The 20,118-nt window shown below is 44.7% G+C and overlaps 1 protein-coding gene across 2 annotated transcripts in view; it reads right to left on the reverse strand.

Annotated features, from left to right (window-relative positions):
- Nucleotides 1-352: 352 nt before the first annotated feature.
- Nucleotides 353-20,118, reverse strand: part of OTUD7B (OTU deubiquitinase 7B) — a 60,485-nt gene continuing 40,719 nt past the window's right edge. For both annotated transcript variants that reach the window (XM_075607632.1, XM_075607631.1), the window contains exons 8-11: nt 16,432-16,581; nt 14,642-14,759; nt 10,811-10,895; nt 353-9,427 (exon numbers count right to left, since the gene is read on the reverse strand). In XM_075607632.1, the coding sequence (XP_075463747.1) occupies nt 8,111-9,427; nt 10,811-10,895; nt 14,642-14,759; nt 16,432-16,581 (1,670 nt within the window). In that variant the 3' untranslated portion in view covers nt 353-8,110. The remainder of the gene's footprint in view (nt 9,428-10,810; nt 10,896-14,641; nt 14,760-16,431; nt 16,582-20,118) is intronic.

The following is a 20,118-nucleotide window of genomic DNA, read 5'->3' on the forward strand; positions in this document are numbered from 1 at the left end:
CCCTAACAAAATGGTCAAGTATTACCCACAGAGGCAGCCGAATGTGTTTGGCGCCCCGGAATGGGTTCCGCTAGCTGCGCAGCCCTACCCCCAAATTGTGATGCCAGAGCAATACAATTCCTGCTACTTGTAACTGTGGGGCGCGGGGATCCTTTAGGGTAAGCACCGGACATGCTGGATTGTAGCGCTGTCCTTTGCTGTGCCAGCGTTTTTGGGCAGTGCTGCTTTGGCCGGTCCACGCGGGGTTGAGAGACCGTCTTTTACAAACCCTATAAACCCCTTTTGCGCAATAGCGAAATGCATTGCCGTCCAGTGAAATGGTTTAAAGACAATAAATCAAGGACTCAATGGCTTGAGAAAAATAAAACAGTTTTATTTGCCTTTTCCTGCAAAAACATCTACGTCTCTTTTGCCCAAACGGCTCCCCGGCGGGTGAGGAACGGCGTGGGAGATTTGCCAGTCTGGATTCAGGCGCGTGGCCAGCGCTTCCCATTATCTCCCGTTAGAAATGGATTAGAGATTCACACATGGAGTTTTCAGATATTTGGAGATCAGTACTCCGCAGTCAGGAACACAAATACAAATCAAAATATATATATATATATATATTTTTTAATAAGAATTAGATGGTCAAAGAGCAAATCAAACGAACAAAAAAACGGCCCATGTCTCAAACTCCCGGATCTATGCGGCTATGCTACATCCTTCCATTTACTTTTCTTTCACAATTTAACAATGTAGTGAGATTTTAGTACAACAAACATTCCAGGCACAATTCGACACATTTGCCCAATTGACTCAGATGCATCGCTTGTTTGGATGTATAAGGTGTGCGCTGAAATGTCACGATAATAAAAGCAGTCCAGGTCACAGGATTGAAATGAATGAGATCTAGGGGTCCAGAGCTGGACTGCTTAAGTCAATAACAGGGTGGCCAACTCCAGTCCTCAAGGGCGGTCCACAAGTCAGGTTTTCAGGAGATCCCTGCTTCAGCACAGGTGGCTCAATCAAAGACTGCACCACCGATTGAGCCACCTGTGCTGAAGCTGGGATAGTCTAAAACCCTAACCTGTTGATGGCCCTTGAGGACTGGAGTTGGCCACCCCTTGTCTATAACTATTGATAACATTAAGTGACACCCACTTAAACTTGAGAATAGACTTGGCAGAAGCAGAATTCTATGTCCTTGTATCCCCTCTAAACACGAAGAAGCCCAAGTACCAAGATAATATTTGAATCTTTGGGGTGGTGGAGGGGAGGGGGCCATCACAATCAGTGCTAAAAATAATAATAATAATAATACAAACCTTCATAAAAACGTGTGTAATATGTAGGAAGACTTTTCTGATCTTTCAAATGAGATGACACATTGGATTATGTTGAATACCAGATTGATGCAATTAAAATTAAGACAGAATGTGTATTTTTTTTCTCACCAGTATTAGCAAATATAAATTATTAGTGTAATATTATTAACAATAGCCGTACTGTGAAAATATATTCTGTTAACTTACATAATAAAAAGATCCCTGCTGCGTCAAATACATTTTCTGTGTCGATACATAGCAACTGCATTCTGCGCCAACACCATTACCGGGTTGTTTAGGGCTCATGCCAATTTGAACGATTTTGATGCACTATTTTTGGGCGCACAGAAACATTATTTAAAAAAAATAATATATAACATTCACATCTGTACGTCAGAGTCCATTTCTGTGCCCACCAAAAAAGAGAAACTATTTGCATCGGTGTGGTCACAGATTGAGAAATGTCAGGTTATTACATAGGCGTAATGGAGCTTTCAATACGTCTCTTAATATATAGGCCCCATATGCTGCAAATGTGCCCTATGATGAAGCTTTTAGGCCAGAGATCCCCCCCCACGAACCTCTGATCTGGTTTATTGCAGGGCGATCCCATGTTAACGGTCATCAATTTGACTCCCACTTAACGTAAGATCGCGGAGCGCCTCCAGGTATCGGAGTTGAGGGAATCTCCCGCTTCGTCTCAATCATTTGAACGGAGTTGAACTATTCTCCAGTAAGAGGAAACTGGCTTTGTAGCACATTAATAATACTCCTTATAGCTGGTCTATCTCTAACTGGTTAACTGCAAGAGGGCACCATATACAAACCAATATTTCAGGCATGGGTTCCATTAACTCAAACTTGTAAGCCCTTTAACCCTAACTTAACACCCTAGCAGTGAAGGGGCAGAATTGCTTTTTTCTCTAGGAAGGAGGCGACGGCGGACTGGAAATGTATAGACATACATATTATACAGTGGAGCAGGTTTTTTTGTGCTTCCACCCCAAAAACAATGCACTTTTGGAACTTAAGCAAAATCAATAGGTTTTATTTCTGATCTGTAACTGTTCCTTGACTTACCAACCAAAACAGAAAAACAGTGCTGTGAAAATGAAATGCGAGTGTATGATTCTGAAAGCCGATGTCTTCAAGCAATGAAGTTGGATCTTGAGTCAGTGAGGATCCAAAATGTCAGATTGTGTCAACACAGGTAAAACAAACCCACGTGGAACTTTGGCTTCCATTTAAACTATGCAAGAACACAGGGCTGGCCAACTCCAGTCCTCAAGGGCCACCAACAGGTCAGCTTTGTAGGATATCCTTGCTTCAGCACAGGTGGCTCACCTGTGCTGAAGCAGGGATATCCTGCAAACCTGACCTGTTGGTGGCCCTTGAGGACCGGAGTTGGCCAGCCCTGCAATAACGGAACGTGAAAGAACATTTTGCCAGATACAAAAATGTCAGAGCGTGAACACAAAGGCAAACCCAGTGTTATTTTTGAAAAACAGCAGGAAAAACACATTTAACCTGTGTGTCCAAGAGGAAAAACACAGCCTGCAAAACCCTGCGGTCTAAACTTTGTGATACGTGTTTCAGTTTAGATCACACTCGGGGAGTATTCACTGAAGTACGGTAACAATCTTAGTGGGGTGTCATGGCTATTGCACTCTGGGGAATATACCCCTGGAGTTTTTCTAGTGGCCGACATGGCTTCTATACCATATGGTCACAGAGCCATGAGTCTGTGCTGAAATACAATGCAAACCGGTAATGATGTCCAGTGTCAAATACTGCCCAGCGTGCAGCTGGTCACAGAAAGAGGCCAAGATGCATTGCAAAGCTCCCCCCAGATCCCTCCTGCAGTGTGGAGGGGATAATGGTTTGCAGAATAGCTCTCTGAGAAACAAGTTGTTCTCATGCAAAATCTTAGAGCACAGTTTGTCACGTGTTTCTCTAGGGCAATAGTCACCATGGACACCCTACGGGTGCGTGTGGGTGCTACTCACAAGCCTTTTATCGCAAAATACAGCAGGGCTGAAGAAACTATTCTGAATCCTACAAACCACAATGCCAAAGAGGGGATTGGCAGCATCCCATAAAGCAGGGGTGAGCAACTCCAGTCCTTCAGGATATCCCTGCTCCAGCACAGGTGGCCCAGTCATTGACTGCATCACTTGTGCTGAAGCAGGGATATCCTGAAAACCTGGCCTGTTGGTGGTCGTGAGAACTGGAGTTCCCCACCCCTGCTATAAAGTGTAGTACTTGTTTTTCTACAGGCCCGGGGTACAATGGGGATGTATAAGCACACTGTACATTTTCAGCTCTATTTTGCAGCCAAGGAGACTGTGGTTTTATACCTAGGTTCAAAGTTTATTTCTTCTTATGAATGTCAAAGGTTTGTGCGTCTCCCTTATTTTACACTTGTAAACTAGCACTGCAAAAGAAAGAAAACAATTCTGCATATTTCTGAGAGTACTTTGACTTTCTACGTATCACCCCTATTCTATATTTTTGGGGACAGGCTGTACCTAATAATGACTAACATCTATTACATGGTTAAAAACCCGACCTCCTGCGCTTCTCGCTGCCTCAATGCGGGAGAAAGTCTCCTGCTAATGCGCTGAGCAGCTCTGCCCTACCCTAGCACTCCATGATGCAGAGATCTCAGGCCTTCATCCGCAAACACACTTCCGCTTTTTGTAGGGGGCTTATCCCCGTGTAGATCGGCCACATTATTTGTCATACGTGGCAGAAAATGTGCAAGCACTATTATTCATTCAAGCAGTTATGGGAGATGATCCGAGACAGGTATATAGATTGTGTTAGACCCGTCAGAGGTGTCTGAAGATCTCGCCGCCCGACCAGTTACTGCGACACTAAGGGGCAGGGGGGGAGGTCTTATAGTAAGTACACTTGTCTATACCCAGAATGTGTTCAGCAAGAGAGCTTAACATCCAACTTAATTGCATAGTTATGCACTTAAAAGGTGCAGTGCCACTTGAACAAGTTTCTTTTAACCATCGTATTTTAGTTGATCAATCATTTCACGACCTAATCCGCCAGTCGTTTATTTTATTGTGCGGCAAAGCAGATTACCGTTTCTCGGAGCTTTAAATCTTGCATCATATAAATCTCCGGTCCTGGAGAAATGATTATATCCGTGGCATTTACCCTTGTGCCATTTGGAATAAGGCTTTTTTGTTGATGCTCAAAGTGGGTCACTATTAAACACAACCTTCCCTCTGCTGGTCGGCTTCTTTCACTGTATTCCAAATTGTGGGGGGTAGAGGAGGGATCTTGCTAGGCCGACTGCACTGATTATTTTGCCAAGAGACACTCCCCCCTCCCCCCCCCCCCCAGTCCCAGAGATAAATACCCCTCAGCGCTAATAATTGGCTCGTTAGCAAGAAAACTTACAACAGCAATTTCAATATTCCAAAGCCAAAATGTAATGGTAAAAAGAGGGGGGTGGGGGGAGTGTTCAGCTTGATGCAGCTCCAACATCCATCTCTAAGTGGCACTGCTGCTTTGAAACAAAGGGTTTGTTATTTAAAGCTTTAATTGATAAAAAAAAAAAAAATGTAAAAAAATAATGATAAGATTATAATACATGGTTACAATGAGAGAGGCACAAGTTTGAATTTTTGGAATCAAGACACCCCCCCTCCACCCCCTTCCTCGGCAATTAGAGCCAACTCTAGAAGGCTCGGGGGGTGTCCGATTCCAAAGATGCGAACGCGCGTACATCTCTAGTTACATGAACCCTTGTAACTACGACAGCACTTCCTCACTGTGCCCTACAGTTAGAAAGGTTTGTGCAAATACTGCAGTGCTAAACGCTCACCTCCACACAAGGGGTTCTTCCTGATCGTGGGATCAGAGTTCAGAGGGGAAAAAAAGGAGTCTATATTCTCATATTTACATCATTTTTACAACAAAACTATCTTTACCGTCCATATTTTTTAGATGTCACCACTTGTCCTAACATGGGGGCGGGGGGGGCGGGGGAGAGAACGCGTTGCGTATAAAATCACTTTACGAGCGGCTATTAGACACCTGGCAAACAGTATGTTCTTTATCCTTTACTAAAAAATAAAAAAATGCTAGAGCAAGATATTGCATTGTTATTAAAAACAAACCAAAAAAACCCCCCCACAACTTGCGGTTGGTTAAAAGCCGTAAAAAACAAAAAAACTAAATGTACATACTTGCGTGAGAAAAGTGCCTAAGAGTATGAACCTTCATTTTACAGGTCAATCAGGGGAACAAAAAAGAATTCAAAATGAGTTGCATAAAAAGGTTTTATGCTTCGGCTAGTTAATATTTACATTTTGCTCTCTATGGCTAAATCAAGAACAGAACGGAAAACAATCGCAGTGAAGCACAACCTAGAAAAACGGTCAACTGTGGCAGTTCAACATATTTATGGACCCCTTGCGTGATTGGGTGTCCAGACCAAGAGGGGTCCACGTAAGCCCCGAAATCTAAGGTCTCCGGTCACCCGAGAGATGAAAAAATGTCAACGCAAAAGGCATTTAACAGAACAGAAATGACCAAAAATTTCAGATTTCGATTATTTCCTTTCCTCCCCCCCCCCCCTAATCTAAAGCCTGACAATATCAAAAATATCTATTTATCTTCACTCGTTGAGATCAGCTATAGTATACGGCTCTTCAAAACGGAGCCAAAGTTATACTTCTAAAAAAATGTATATCTGCCAGAACAGAGGTAGAGTGGGAAGCGAGGGTCCCGTAGAAAACGGTTTTAACAACTTAACAGGGAAAAATTACCTAAAATGACTTAATTTGCAGCAGAGTAAGGCAGGGGTGGCCAACTCCAGCCCTCAAGGGCCACCAACAAGTCAGGTTTTACAGGCATCCCTGCTTCAGCACAGGTGCTGAAGCAGGGATATCCTTAAAACCTGACCTGTTGGTGGCCCTTGAGGGCTGGAGTTGGCCACTACTGGTGTAAGGCAAGTCCTATCCCTCTCGGTTCTGCCGGTGTGTGCATCAGCAGGTCTACCTGCCAATGGTAATTAACCCATTCTGCTCCCCCTCTGGCAGGGAAAGGGGTTAAGAACATTATTCCTGTGTGGGGACTGGCTGCTCTAAAAGCAAAATCGGACTATTGAAACCAGCTCGGTATGAAAAGCTCATCTTGCGCTAATCCCATGAAAATAAAAAACATACAGGGAGAATTAAAATGCAACAGATTCAATTCAACGAAGAGCGCTGGCTAAGAGGAGCGTCTGAGACCCTTCTAACGAGGTACGGGTTACATAATGCGGCCAATCGCAATCAAGTTAGCCGATATCCTTGACCGACCCGACCCTCCCCCCACCTTCCGAAAGGGTTAACCCTCTCACTGCCGGAAGGGCCATCACCTCCGGGGAAGGGAAGATGTCGACAAGCAGCTTAGATTTCAGGACAAACCCTAGGTTGTGGGCTTGCTCGATTTACAATACTCAATTGTAGGTCGTATACAACGTAACCAACCGTTCCATAGCAGCTTTCAGGACTTGTTGTTAGGTCTGCACTAGACAGATGCTGCATTAAAGCTGCAATATCTGACACGATTATATATGTTAAACACCCCGCACATGTGCACACTGCGCCGTGTCCGCTAGCTTTGTGTTCTTTTTCTCTGGCAGTGTATGAAACGCTTGCCCTTTTCGCTAAAAATCGGAATTAACGGATTTTATTGCCTAATAATATTTAAAAGTGCTGAAAACAGCACTATAAATTACCGGTGTTTATTGCAAAAGAGGGATTACAGGTTTAATAGCACCTACGTTCAGAGCTGTAAATTATGGTTTCGATGGTGGCTTGATTTGGAAAGTGAAATTAATATAGAATAGTGGTAGAGTCTTGGGATACACTAGCAAGTCCTCAAACCCCCCCACCTCGTTACAAAAAATCAGAACGTTGCTTCCAGAATTTCATTCCATACAATTGTTGCCCTGGAAGATCAAATGAAACACCCCCAGCCTGCAACTCCTCACTGATAATAAACAGGCGAGGGGCGTGGGGAAATCAGCTTCCGGGCCACAATTACATGGAAATACTGGGGGAGAGGAGTTGCGCGGTGTACAGCAAATAAAAATACCACTCGTGAGCACATTCACAGGCATCAGACAGCTCCACTGCAGTCAGGGATTCTGGGTAATGACAGGCAAATGAGCGCACACGGGGTAAAGGCAACTACAGAACACAGCATGGTCTCTACATTTTCCAAGAAGGAAAGAAAAAGGTGGTGAAAGAAGAGCGACAGAGCAGAAACCCCTCCATCATATTTACTGCTGCTATGAGCCTTTTGCTGCCTTGCTAAGCAATTTGCGGTGGGCTCCTCAAGCCCGGCACAGGCTTAAAGATGTATGGATTTATTTGGACGTGTGCTAGGTTTGCAGAAAGCTTACAAACCCGGCTTAGTGCTGATGCAGGACAGGAAGAAATTGCCAGCACTTTAGGGACAAGCAACAGCAGATTTCTGTCTTTGTAGTAAAGTGCTATGGAACGATTCATGCAATTTAGAAATGTGGTCGACGCCTACACAGTACCCAGCTGCACATCTCTCCCCCCCAGACCCCCAACGCTAACCATCTCATGTGATCTTTCTTCTCCAGCTCCAAATACCATCCCAGGTGGTTTTTCTCCAAACTGCCACTGTAAAATCGCTCCACGGGGGAGATCAAACCACCCCTTGAACATGGAATGGAGAAGACTGAAAAACACTAATGCATTTCCCCTCTCCCCCCTCCGTGATTTTTTTTTTAAAGCCAGTCAAAACCAGGTAGCCTTGAGTCTTCAGAACCTGTGTATTAGTGCCTCTTTTTCCCTTTCTTTCCGCCTCAGTTCCTCTTTATAACAGCAGGAGCACAAGTTCCCCGTTTCGGGACGCCCGTAAAAAGTGCAGTTGGGCTGCTTGCACTTGGTCTGCTGAATGTTATACAGTATTCTGCTTTTGCCGTGGTCCGTAGTTACGGCTCTCGGCAAGGTGCCGTGCTCTGCGTACTCTCTGCAGCCGTTGCTGTGCGTTACGCAGGGCGCCTGCTCGCAGTCCCCGGGATACACCGGTGGCAGGTCCGTCTCTAAGGGAGACGGCCTGCCCAGGTGCGGTGGGCTGGATTGGTACGGGTGAGGCCGGGCCTGCATGCAGTGCCGCGGGAGTGTGGCGTAGGAAGGCAGGTTGTTGCAGGAGCCGCCGGCCACTTGCCTTCTGCTTTCCTGGTAGCTATGAGAATGAGAACAGTCGGATGTGTTCACTATAGAGGGTCGGGGGATAGTGAAGCCCCCTGAGTAACTGGAAGGTAGCGGCACTTTCGTACCCAGGCCGTGCTCCGTGCCCTGCATGTTATAGGTGTTCGTCACCTGGGAATACGATGGGAGTGGGAGCAGGTCGTCAGCTTTGGGTTGTACCATGTCCTGCTCCAACCGCTTTGCCGCGCCACAGTTCATTAGTGTCTTTTTTTCCGTCTCTCTCTGCTTCTGCTCGACCACAAAACGTTCCTCCGCGTCAGCCAGGTACCTCTGGATCATCTGCTTCTGGTAGGGATGGCGGTCGCTGGTTTTCAAGAGGCAGGCGAAGATGAACTTGCGCTCGCCCTGCATGGCCGCCCGTAGGATGCTCAGGCTTAGCTTCACGTCATTGCTGTACTTGTAAGGATCGCCCTGCGCTTTGTCCGTCACCGCTTTGCTGGTGCCGGACTTCTCCGACGAGGCAGACACGTCACCCGCGGACGAGTCTTCCTTGCTGCCTTTCCTCCCCTTCAGGGATCCCTTCTTCTTCTTCTCCAATGTGTCGCTCTGCCCGTTGCTTACACCTGCCTTCCCGCTCTTGCTGTGCATCAAGCCACCCATGTTTTTCTTCAGCTTACTCCCCAGGCTCTTCCCGAAGCTACCCAACTTATTCGCCACTGAGTCGGCCCTCTTCTTCTCTTTCTCCTTGTCCTTCTCTTTCTTCGCCCTCTCTTTCTCCTTGTCCTTCTCCTTCCCGCTTTTGCTGCCCCCGTTGCTGGTGGAGCTGCTGCAGACGGACTCTTTGTCGGACTCGCCAGATTCCGCCGCAGACCGGGCGTCGTCCCCGGCAGAAGCAGTCGGAGACTCGGGCTGGGCAAGAGGAGCCTGCGTAACAAGGCAAAAAAAAGAAGGTATTAAAGAACGACGCATGGCTCGAGCCAGACATGTTCCAGTGGAGTACACCAATCCATTTGTGAAACAATACAAATGTCATTTCCTGGAAAGGGGAGATTTACTAACGTCTGTACAGGTTACTGCATTACCATCCCCTATTAACAAATACTCAAGTCAATGGCAGTTAACATGGCAGTGCGGTACGATAACTTATATCGAAGGTTAGTGACTCCCAGTGAAAGTGTTGCAAACCCACGTGTAAGATAGTAATATGGTAAACTAGACATATACCCATCGAGCTCAACGGTAATTACATTCTACATCGTTACTGCCCCAACTGTAAAGGACCCTTCCCTTCGCTGCTGGCGATCTCCTTTCTTCCAATCGCAAGGGATGACCCGGTGTAATTTGTACTGACCTTGTATTAACCTTCAATAGGTTTGTAATGAGTAACATACCCCCTCTTAGATGCCTCTTTTTTTAATGTAAATTTTTTGCTGTACTTCTCCCAGTTAAAAATGGGCGTGATTTATTGGATTTGTTTATTAAAATTAGGGACCAGATTTACTTAGCAGTGCAAACATTAACTGCAAGTGCCCGTCACGCGTCGGATAGATCAGCATGGTGGCCTTAAAATGTCTTCCCTCCCCTCCAGCCCTCGTCTGTTTGAAGTCTTCTCTCCTGCTCAAATATATTACCATACGAAACATTATACTATAATGTAACAGGGGTGCGCAATCTTTTCCCACCTGCGTCCCTCATCCTGCGCTCCTCCCCCTGCTCGTAAACCCAACCCCCCTTGCTCGGTGGCAAATGACGCAGCAGGGTCATGTGACGGCACGTTGCCATGGCAATGCGACGTCACGTGACGCCACAGCGGCATTTGACGCCGGTTACCATGACGATACGTTGCTGGGAGCCAAGGTAAGTTAGATAGAGGCCTCGCGCGGTCCCCCGGCATTTAATTTAAAATGCTGCGCGGGACCTCTAACCGCTGCCCCCCCCCCCCAAACCTCACGCCCCCCAGTTAGCGCACCCCTGATCTAATTCATCTCTACCTCTACATTACATGGGAAGAATACGGCTTTCTTGTTGTCTATTATTTTATTTTTTTTCATTTTTACATTGTTACAGGTCAGGTTTTAAGGATATCCAGCTACAGCACAGGTAGCTCAATCAATCTTCTACTGAGCCACCTGTGCTGAAGCAGGGATATCCTGACCTGATGGGGGGGGGGGGAGGGGTCTTGAAGACTGGAATTGGGAACCCCTGTGTCAGAGAGATTGCTTTTGCATCATGATCCCACACGTCCTTGTTTCGTTACGCTCACAATGTATACAGTGAAGATGTCCTCGCGCACTAAGTCATACATACCTGTGTTTCACATGGCAGAGAGAGCCAGGTAACCGCCATGTACGTGTGCAGCAGGTTTAATTTAGCTTCCAATGATAATGTTACACTAGAAATAAAAAAACAAAACAAAAAGTCACATCAATGCAATATCGCATATATATATATATATATATATATATATATATATATATATATATATATATATATATATATATATATATATATAATCAAATGGTTGCACAGGGCAGGTTTTAAACGTTGTATTTTTTTTTTATTATTATTATTACTAGACAAGTTATTGAACCGGTTTATAAGGAGTAGATCAGATCTCCAAATATAATCAGATCCAGACTGCAAAACAAATAATAGAAAGCCCTTCCATATAAGCCCACATTCAGCTTCTGGGACAGGGGCGGGCAACTCCAGTCCCCATGGGCCACGGACAGGTTAGATTTTCAGGATATCCCTGCTTCAGCACAGGTGGCTCAATCAGTGACCGAGCCACCTGTGCTGATACAGGGACTTATTGAGCCACCTATGCTGAAGCTGGGGCTGACAGCCACCTGTGCTGAAGCAGGGATATCCTGAAAACGTGACCTGTTGGTGGCCCTTGAGGACTGGAGTTGCCCACCCCTGTTCTAGAACTTGCTACCAATGGATGTGGTGACTGCAAATAGCATTAAAACATTTAAAAGGAGAAAGGTACCCAACAGGACTACTGACGATACCATAAGACTAGTGAAATAAATACTTCAAGATATCAGACAGAGGGGTATGGGTTGCACAGGAGAGGCGGAGTATAAACATAGGATTGAAGAGTCTGTATATGAACGACGTAGTTAGTCTGGCCGAGGTCCAAAACAGACGAAGCAAAGGCCGGGGTATACTATCAAGAGGGAAGACGTTGAAGATAAAGTGAAACTACGAATTGACAGTACAGCTAAGTATTTACAAGTCGAGTTAAAGGTTCAAGTGTTACTATATTAAAAATGAAAAAGGAAATAATGCAAAACGAATATTGTATAGAACAGAGATACCTGTATAAGAATCTGCTACACTATGCACGTTAAAAATGTATTGTATGTACAAGTCTGTAGAATCTCCAATAAAAAGATTTTACAAAAAAACATTTAAAAAAGGTATTACTGACTTTCTCCTCTCTTAAGGCTAGCCACACCTCTGCCCCTCACATCTCAGCCCTAATTTCTTGTCATATACCTGCTTGTCTCTTGCGTTCTGCTCAAGGATGTCTTCTGGCTACCCTCTTTGTATCTAAAGCACTCTCTCACTTATAACCGCTCTCCCTCACTGCCCCTCACCCCTATGCCCTTCCCCTAAATATCTGCTAAGCACCCCCTCTCTCCATCCTAAAAACACTCTCCAAGTTCTCCCTACATATCACTTAAGATTGCAAGCTCTTCCAGGCAGGGACTTCTCCCTCCCCCCCGAACCCCCATTACTTTTATGTTTAATGCATCCCATTATGTCTCCTATTATTTCGTTGCGTTTCCCACTTCTGTGAAGCTCTAGGTTCAGGGATGGTGCTATACAGATCGAGATATACATACAAGGCCAGACATTCAGGGAAAGTAAATCCATACATGTCTTTTTTTTTTAGTAAGATGGACCCAACTGGAAATTGCACAATGAGAATGCACGTACATTTCCTGCTGCTAGAAGCAAAGAGTGGATATCAGGGGGTATGTTTCCCAATGGGAATGTTACAAGAAGCAGCAAATCTTTAATAAAAAAAAAGGGTCAGGGAGCAGGTCCTGACTTCGGCCGGGTTTATAGTTGCGTGCGCGGCGGAGCGTGACTTCACGCGCGCCTGTCGCTCGCGCAATTTGTGTGCCGCGTTTATGCGGCAGGGAGGCGTGGCCGTGACATCGCCCTCATTGGCTGAACCGCGCATGTGAACCGGCCGTCGTGCGACAAACTCAAAATGGTTTGTCTGGCCGAGAATCGCGCTTCATCTTGCGCTGTATGGCCTGCCCCATAGGACGAGGTACGGCCTTTTGTTTGCGGCGCACGCCATCGCGGTCACTATAAACACGGCCTTACATATCCATACACCGTGGGTTCTGCATGGATGTCTCCGAGGTGTCTGTCAGAAGATATGTTCAACAAAAAGACATAAAAGCACCAAAGCTACATCCAATGAGACATTATTTATACATCATCTTAGTACTTTTTTGTCTTCTGTTGTGTAGGTCACAAACCCAGTACCACTGCAAATGACACAAATATATACACACACGGAAGTGGGTTTGCGTTCTTACACACACACACACACACACACACACACACACACACACACACACACACACACACACACACACACACACACACACACACACACACACACACACACACACACACACACACACACACACACACGTTTTTGTATTCCCCCTCCCTCCACCACCCTCGATTTCAGAAAGAAATTCAGAGAAAACAGATCCAAATGACATACTTCCACTCATTCGATAACTATTAGAGATTGATCACTGATCACCGCTAATTGCCAAATGTAAAAGGCCAGCGCAGACAGGTACTTCCCTTCATTTCACTACAAAATTAGACCATTTATTTAGAGCTGCATGTGTGTTTTTTTTAAATAAATCAGTTCTGTACTATGAGAAAATACTTGTAGCATTCTTTTTTCAAAGAACAACTCTGAATGACATTTGTAATGTAACAAGCCTTGTTTTGTTTCTATAGCAACCATATACAAAGTCACACTGACTGTAGAATACTCCTCTGCATTCATTTAGTGAACACCTGAGCCAAATCGTCACAGATCGAACGGCAACTTAGCTAATTACTTATTGTGTGAATTGTATTGGTGCACATATTTTTTTTTTTTCCAAACATTTTTATTGGGTAGATACACAGTTACATATATACAAGTGTCAATATTTACATCCCAATACATAACACCATTTTCAAATTTTGTGGAAGGGGGGCAAGGTAATTTGCCCACAAAGATCACTTCCCAAGAGGGGGAAGCTTAGTATAGTTCCAAAGTAGGAGAAAGATAAAAGAGAACACAGAGGGGGGGAGGGAGGGAAGGGGTGGGAAAAAAAAAAAAAAAAAAAAAAAAAAAAAAGGGGGGGGGGGGGGGAGAGAGTGTCTTCTTCTGGGCGGCCTGCGTCCCAGTTATTAGGGCTGATCGTCCTCCCCGAGGGGATTCCTGTTTTGCTTGGGGGGGGGTGGGGGTAGGGGAGGGGAGTCCTTTCCTATAGTGTCAACCACGGTTCCCACACTATTGGTGCACATATTAAAGGGAAAAAAATAAAATATAAAAAAAATAAATACAACGGCAGCTTGGAGTGTTGCTTTAATATATACCCGATATAGATATATATATATATATATTTTTTTTTTATTAAAAGAAGGTTGGCTGTAAGAACCCCAAATACACATATTTAGCAGCAATAATGGGCATTAAAAAATAAATAAGTAGAATCTTTGTTTTGTATCTGCAGCTCCCGTTCTGATAATTATTTAATATAAAGAAACGGTTCAAAGAGAATGACCGCTTCAGTTACCACCATCGTCAAACACCGCAAGCTGAAAGGAAGGGGACGGTGCAGACCGTTTATTATTTATAAACCTTCGCTTCACATAAGACAGCGACAGAGAGAGAACATCTTGTTGGGCAATATGCAGCTGTTCAGCCTTCAGGGCAGAGGTGGGCAGCGCGACATGGTCATGCAATGTTTTGCAGGACACTTTAAACAGGAATTAAAGCAGAACCGCCCCCCTCATTCTCCTGTTTGGTTCTTAGAGAGTCTCTGCAAAGTGTGACTCGCTCCTCCGGTAGCACAAGCATTGAATGTTAGGAAGTACCTGGCCAGCCTGACGTTGTCTGAATCATCCTTGCCCCAGTCCCAGTCCTTCCCAGGATCCACAGCAAAGTGCAGAGGGAGTAATTTGTGTTCGGAGTCTGTTAGCGGGATAAAAGGTGCTAAAAACAAAAACAAAAAACATATATATAATACAAGCATAAAAAACAAAATACCTAGGGTACTAAAAACCCATAAACAACGTCGAACAAAAAAAATATAGGACGTGTGAAAATGTGGACAGTACAATCCAATCAGGGTTTTCATAACTTTAAGTAACAAAAGTGAGAATTTCAATTGTCCACACAAAAGGCCACCGACAGCACAGTATGGGGGAAAAGTGACAATCTTGATAATGCTGATTAGGTATCAAATAATGAGATATATTGCACACACAAGTAGCCTTCCGCGCTGGACCCCCTCGATTCTTCCCCAAACACCCGCGGAACTGATCATAGTGTAATGTTCTTGTATTACAAAAATCCACTTCTAGAGATCATCTCGCTCACAATATTAAAATCTGTGTGTTTCAGAGTGTGTGGCTGGTGTCATCTCGCCACGGAGTGCTCGCCCACGATGTTCTGTTCACCTCATGTGACGTCACCATGTGCCCGGACTGCACTCCCGGCCTGCGTCGCCAGTCTCTGCTATTCCCGTTCCCACGCGTTTTACAGCCAGGGGTCGCCGCTTCTTCAGGGTCAAAGGTTTGTGAGTGAGATGATCTCTGCAAGTGGATTTTTGTAATGCAAGCATATTACACCATGGTCCGTTTCGTGTGTGTGTGTTCCTTTGAGGCTTTTCTGCAGATCATAACCCGATGGAAGGAAAAGGTGGTCAAGAGATGCAACTAAGAGCTGAAAGCTATTGAACAGCAATTTACTTGAGTGCAAAATGTCATTATTTGATACCTAAATCAGCATTATTAAAATACTACACTATATACATTTTTCCACCCCATGCGAACCCATCTGCGCCCTTCTGTTTGGACAATAATCATAGGATAGGAGAAGAAGCGGCTCAGTGAGTAAAGACACCGACTCTGGCACTGAGTTTGAAGCAGGGGAACCTGGTTCAATTCCCGGTGTCGGCTCCTTGTGACCTTCGGTAAGTCACTATCTCCCTGTGCCTCAGGCACCAAAAAACATTGATTGTAAGCTCTATGGGGCAGGGGCTGTGTCTGCAAAAATCTGTAAAGAGCCATGTAAGACTAGCAGCGCTATACAAGAACAAACAATTAAGATAAGCAATATCCTTTTATTAAAATAATATCCTGCTTTGCAAATTACACATTACTTGGTTCCAAAATTCCCGTTTGCAGCTTCATTTGTAAAATTAACTACCCACAACAGCTTTTGAAAGAACAATTTAGGAAAACAAAAAGGATGATGCACTACTTTTGGGCTCGCTCACCAAAATCGGTTAGAGAGCACAAAGTTTAAAAAAGGTGAACAACTCGCCAAGCCGGAAAAACAACCTATTTCAGACAGTTCCCACACCTCTGTTTATTGTGAGATATCCAACCTGGCATAATCTCTGGTTAGCGTTCTGTAACAGATTAGAGGATGTCTGTGGGGGTCCCATGCTTTTACTCCTGCCCACTGCACCGACAGGAAGCCGTGCTTGGCGGTGATGTGGCGTTCTTTATACCCCGTGGTATATCCACCAAGAGTCATACTAACCCATCAAAAAGCTCTCAAATGAACAGAAGCCTTTCCTGTCCTCACATGCTTAACTCTGGCTTGGATTTGCTTCATACTGACATTTCCTATGATGGACAGAAGAACCATACTGCACCTTGCTCCTTGCTTTGCTCCTTCTGTTCCATGGATACCAGGGCAGAGAAGTGAGCTTGATCATATGACAACACCAGCGGGGAACTGTGACATTTGTTGGCAGGGACTTCCAGAGGAAGGTAGATGCCCCCAAAGGGTATAGGAGCAAATGCTACAAGGAAACAACATTGTGAGTACTTTGCGCTCCCGTCACCTATCACCAAACTATTTAGACTACATCAGGGGCGGCCAACTCCAGTCTTCAAAGCCCAACATGTCAGGTTCTCAGGATATCCCTGCTTCAGCACAGGTGGCTCAGTCAAAGACTGAGCCACCTGTGTTGAAGCAGGGATATCCTGAAAACCCGGCCTGTTGGTGGCCCGTGAGGATTCTAGTTGCCCACCCCTGGTCTACAGGTTCACATTAACACAGAGGTAACCAGTAAAAGCACATTGCCCTGAGACTCGCAGAGTATACTGTATGCACGTTTTGTCACATATCTGAGACTCGCAGAGTATACTGTATGTACGTTTTGTCACATATACGAGACTCGCAGAGTATACTGTATGCACGTTTTGTCACATATCTGAGACTCGCAGAGTATACTGTATGCACGCTTTGTCACATATCTGAGACTCGCAGAGTATACTGTATGCACGCTTTGTCACATATCTGAGACTCGCAGAGTATACTGTATGCACGCTTTGTCACATATCTGAGACTCGCAGAGTATACTGTATGCACGCTTTGTCACATATCTGAGACTCGCAGAGTATACTGTATGCACGCTTTGTCACATATCTGAGACTCGCAGAGTATACTGTATGCACGCTTTGTCACATATCCGAGACTCGCAGAGTATACTGTATGCACGTTTTGTCACATATCCGAGACTCGCAGAATATACTGTATGCACGCTTTGTCACATATCTGAGACTCGCAGAGTATACTGTATGCACGCTTTGTCACATATCTAAGACTCGCAGAGTATACTGTATGCACGCTTTGTCACATATCTGAGACTCGCAGAGTATACTGTATGCACGTTTTGTCACATATACGAGACTCGCAGAGTATACTGTATGCACGTTTTGTCACATATCTGAGACTCGCAGAGTATACTGTATGCACGCTTTGTCACATATCTGAGACTCGCAGAGTATACTGTATGCACGCTTTGTCACATATCTGAGACTCGCAGAGTATACTGTATGCACGTTTTGTCACATATCCGAGACTCGCAGAGTATACTGTATGCACGCTTTGTCACATATCTGAGACTCGCAGAGTATACTGTATGCACGCTTTGTCACATATCTGAGACTCGCAGAGTATACTGTATGCACGCTTTGTCACATATCTGAGACTCGCTGAGTATACTGTATGCACGCTTTGTCACATATCTGAGACTCGCTGAGTATACTGTATGCACGCTTTGTCACATATCTGAGACTCGCTGAGTATACTGTATGCACGCTTTGTCACATATCTGAGACTCGCAGAGTATACTGTATGCACGTTTTGTCACATATCCGAGACTCGCAGAGTATACTGTATGCACGCTTTGTCACATATCTGAGACTCGCAGAGTATACTGTATGCACGCTTTGTCACATATCTAAGACTCGCAGAGTATACTGTATGCACGTTTTGTCACATATCTGAGACTCGCAGAGTATACTGTATGCACGTTTTGTCACATATACGAGACTCGCAGAGTATACTGTATGCACGTTTTGTCACATATCTGAGACTCGCAGAGTATACTGTATGCACGCTTTGTCACATATCTGAGACTCGCAGAGTATACTGTATGCACGCTTTGTCACATATCTGAGACTCGCAGAGTATACTGTATGCACGTTTTGTCACATATCCGAGACTCGCAGAGTATACTGTATGCACGCTTTGTCACATATCTGAGACTCGCAGAGTATACTGTATGCACGCTTTGTCACATATCTGAGACTCGCAGAGTATACTGTATGCACGCTTTGTCACATATCTGAGACTCGCTGAGTATACTGTATGCACGCTTTGTCACATATCTGAGACTCGCTGAGTATACTGTATGCACGTTTTGTCACATATCCGAGACTCGCAGAGTATACTGTATGCACGCTTTGTCACATATCTGAGACTCGCTGAGTATACTGTATGCACGCTTTGTCACATATCTGAGACTCGCTGAGTATACTGTATGCACGTTTTGTCACATATCCGAGACTCGCTGAGTATACTGTATGCACGCTTTGTTTCTCAGAACTTTTTATTGACCGAAACCAGCTATAAAATCTAAAAGTTTCAAGACAACAGATGAGGCTTAAAGACTGATCACAGAGTGAGAAAGAAGGGTAAGAAAATGTTACCACAAAGTACAAAGCCACTTATTCTGTAAGAAATCAAACCAAAAGGGCCCCCGCAAAGATGATACCACGTACAAGATAACTGGGTGTGAAGTAGGAATCCAGTTATTGAATGACTATATTCAGGAATGTACTACACATCACAGAGAACCTCATTGTATACAGGCGGGATACATACAATGGATGTTTCTCCGACACAGAATAAATCCATAATTAGACTTTATGTAGCAAACAGGACATGAACTCATCTACAATAACCACACACTACAGGTGCAATAAATAGAGAGTGCATTTCAGAACAGGCATCTACCTTTCTATGAATAGATATGGCCATGCTAAGCACGTCAGCAAAACGTTTGTGTGTGTGTGTGTGTGTGTATAGTATGTATGTGGGATGGGCTCTATACACATTCCAAGATGCACTGTTTTTGAGTAAACCCCTTGCCTGCTTTATCCAATGTAACACCGCCAGAAGAGATCAGTGTATCTCGAAAGCTCGCACAAATAAAAGCATTTCGTTAGCCACAGAACAGTATCATCTATTAATTTTTGATTATTAAAGCTCGGCTAACACGGTACGGATACCTATACATATACACACACACACAAACACACGTATGTGTGTGTATGTGCATATAAACGTATGTCAGGGAGGCCAAGGGCACGTGTAGTTCATAGCACAGGCGTAGGACAATATGTTCCCTGAAACCACCACACAGTGGCTTTTAGCTCTGTTTATATAGTTTTCTGGGCCCAGATACTCGCAAAGCAGAGTTTTCTTTTTTGACCTCAGGAGAAAGTACACGGTTTCTAGGAGACGACAGGGAGCACTGAGCAGCCTACACGTACAGTAAGTGTAGTACTCCAGGGGGAGGTAACACAGCGATGAACCCAAACGTGTGCCAGGCAATGTGCAAACTGTGCTACGTAGTGCTGCAGTGTTATTACACCGGAGAGCAGAGGATCTCTCAGTAGTAATTGGTGTGTTGTACGGCTGCTCATCATTCGAATGATTACATTGTAACGAATGGCTGCATGATTTGGCAGCTACATTCGCCTCCATCCATCAATCTGCATGTTCCTTTATTTGTACGGTCAGGGTGGAGATGAAATGGAGAGAGCGCTACAGACTGCAGATTTCATGGCATGAAAGGTATCTTGTTGCAAAAGAAATGACAATGAATAGCTGTGCTCACAAACGCTGCTCAATCAGTACTTCTAAAATGTGATTTATTTGCACAAAGGACGTTTATGCTGACGGGCTAAAGTGGCCAAGAGACTTCCGCCCAGCAAATTGCCAGTCCTAATCCATTACGTTTTAAAGCTCCAATATGTGTTTTTAC

The sequence above is a fragment of the Ascaphus truei genome, chromosome 7 (genome assembly GCF_040206685.1).
Source record: "Ascaphus truei isolate aAscTru1 chromosome 7, aAscTru1.hap1, whole genome shotgun sequence".
Lineage (NCBI taxonomy): Eukaryota > Metazoa > Chordata > Amphibia > Anura > Ascaphidae > Ascaphus > Ascaphus truei.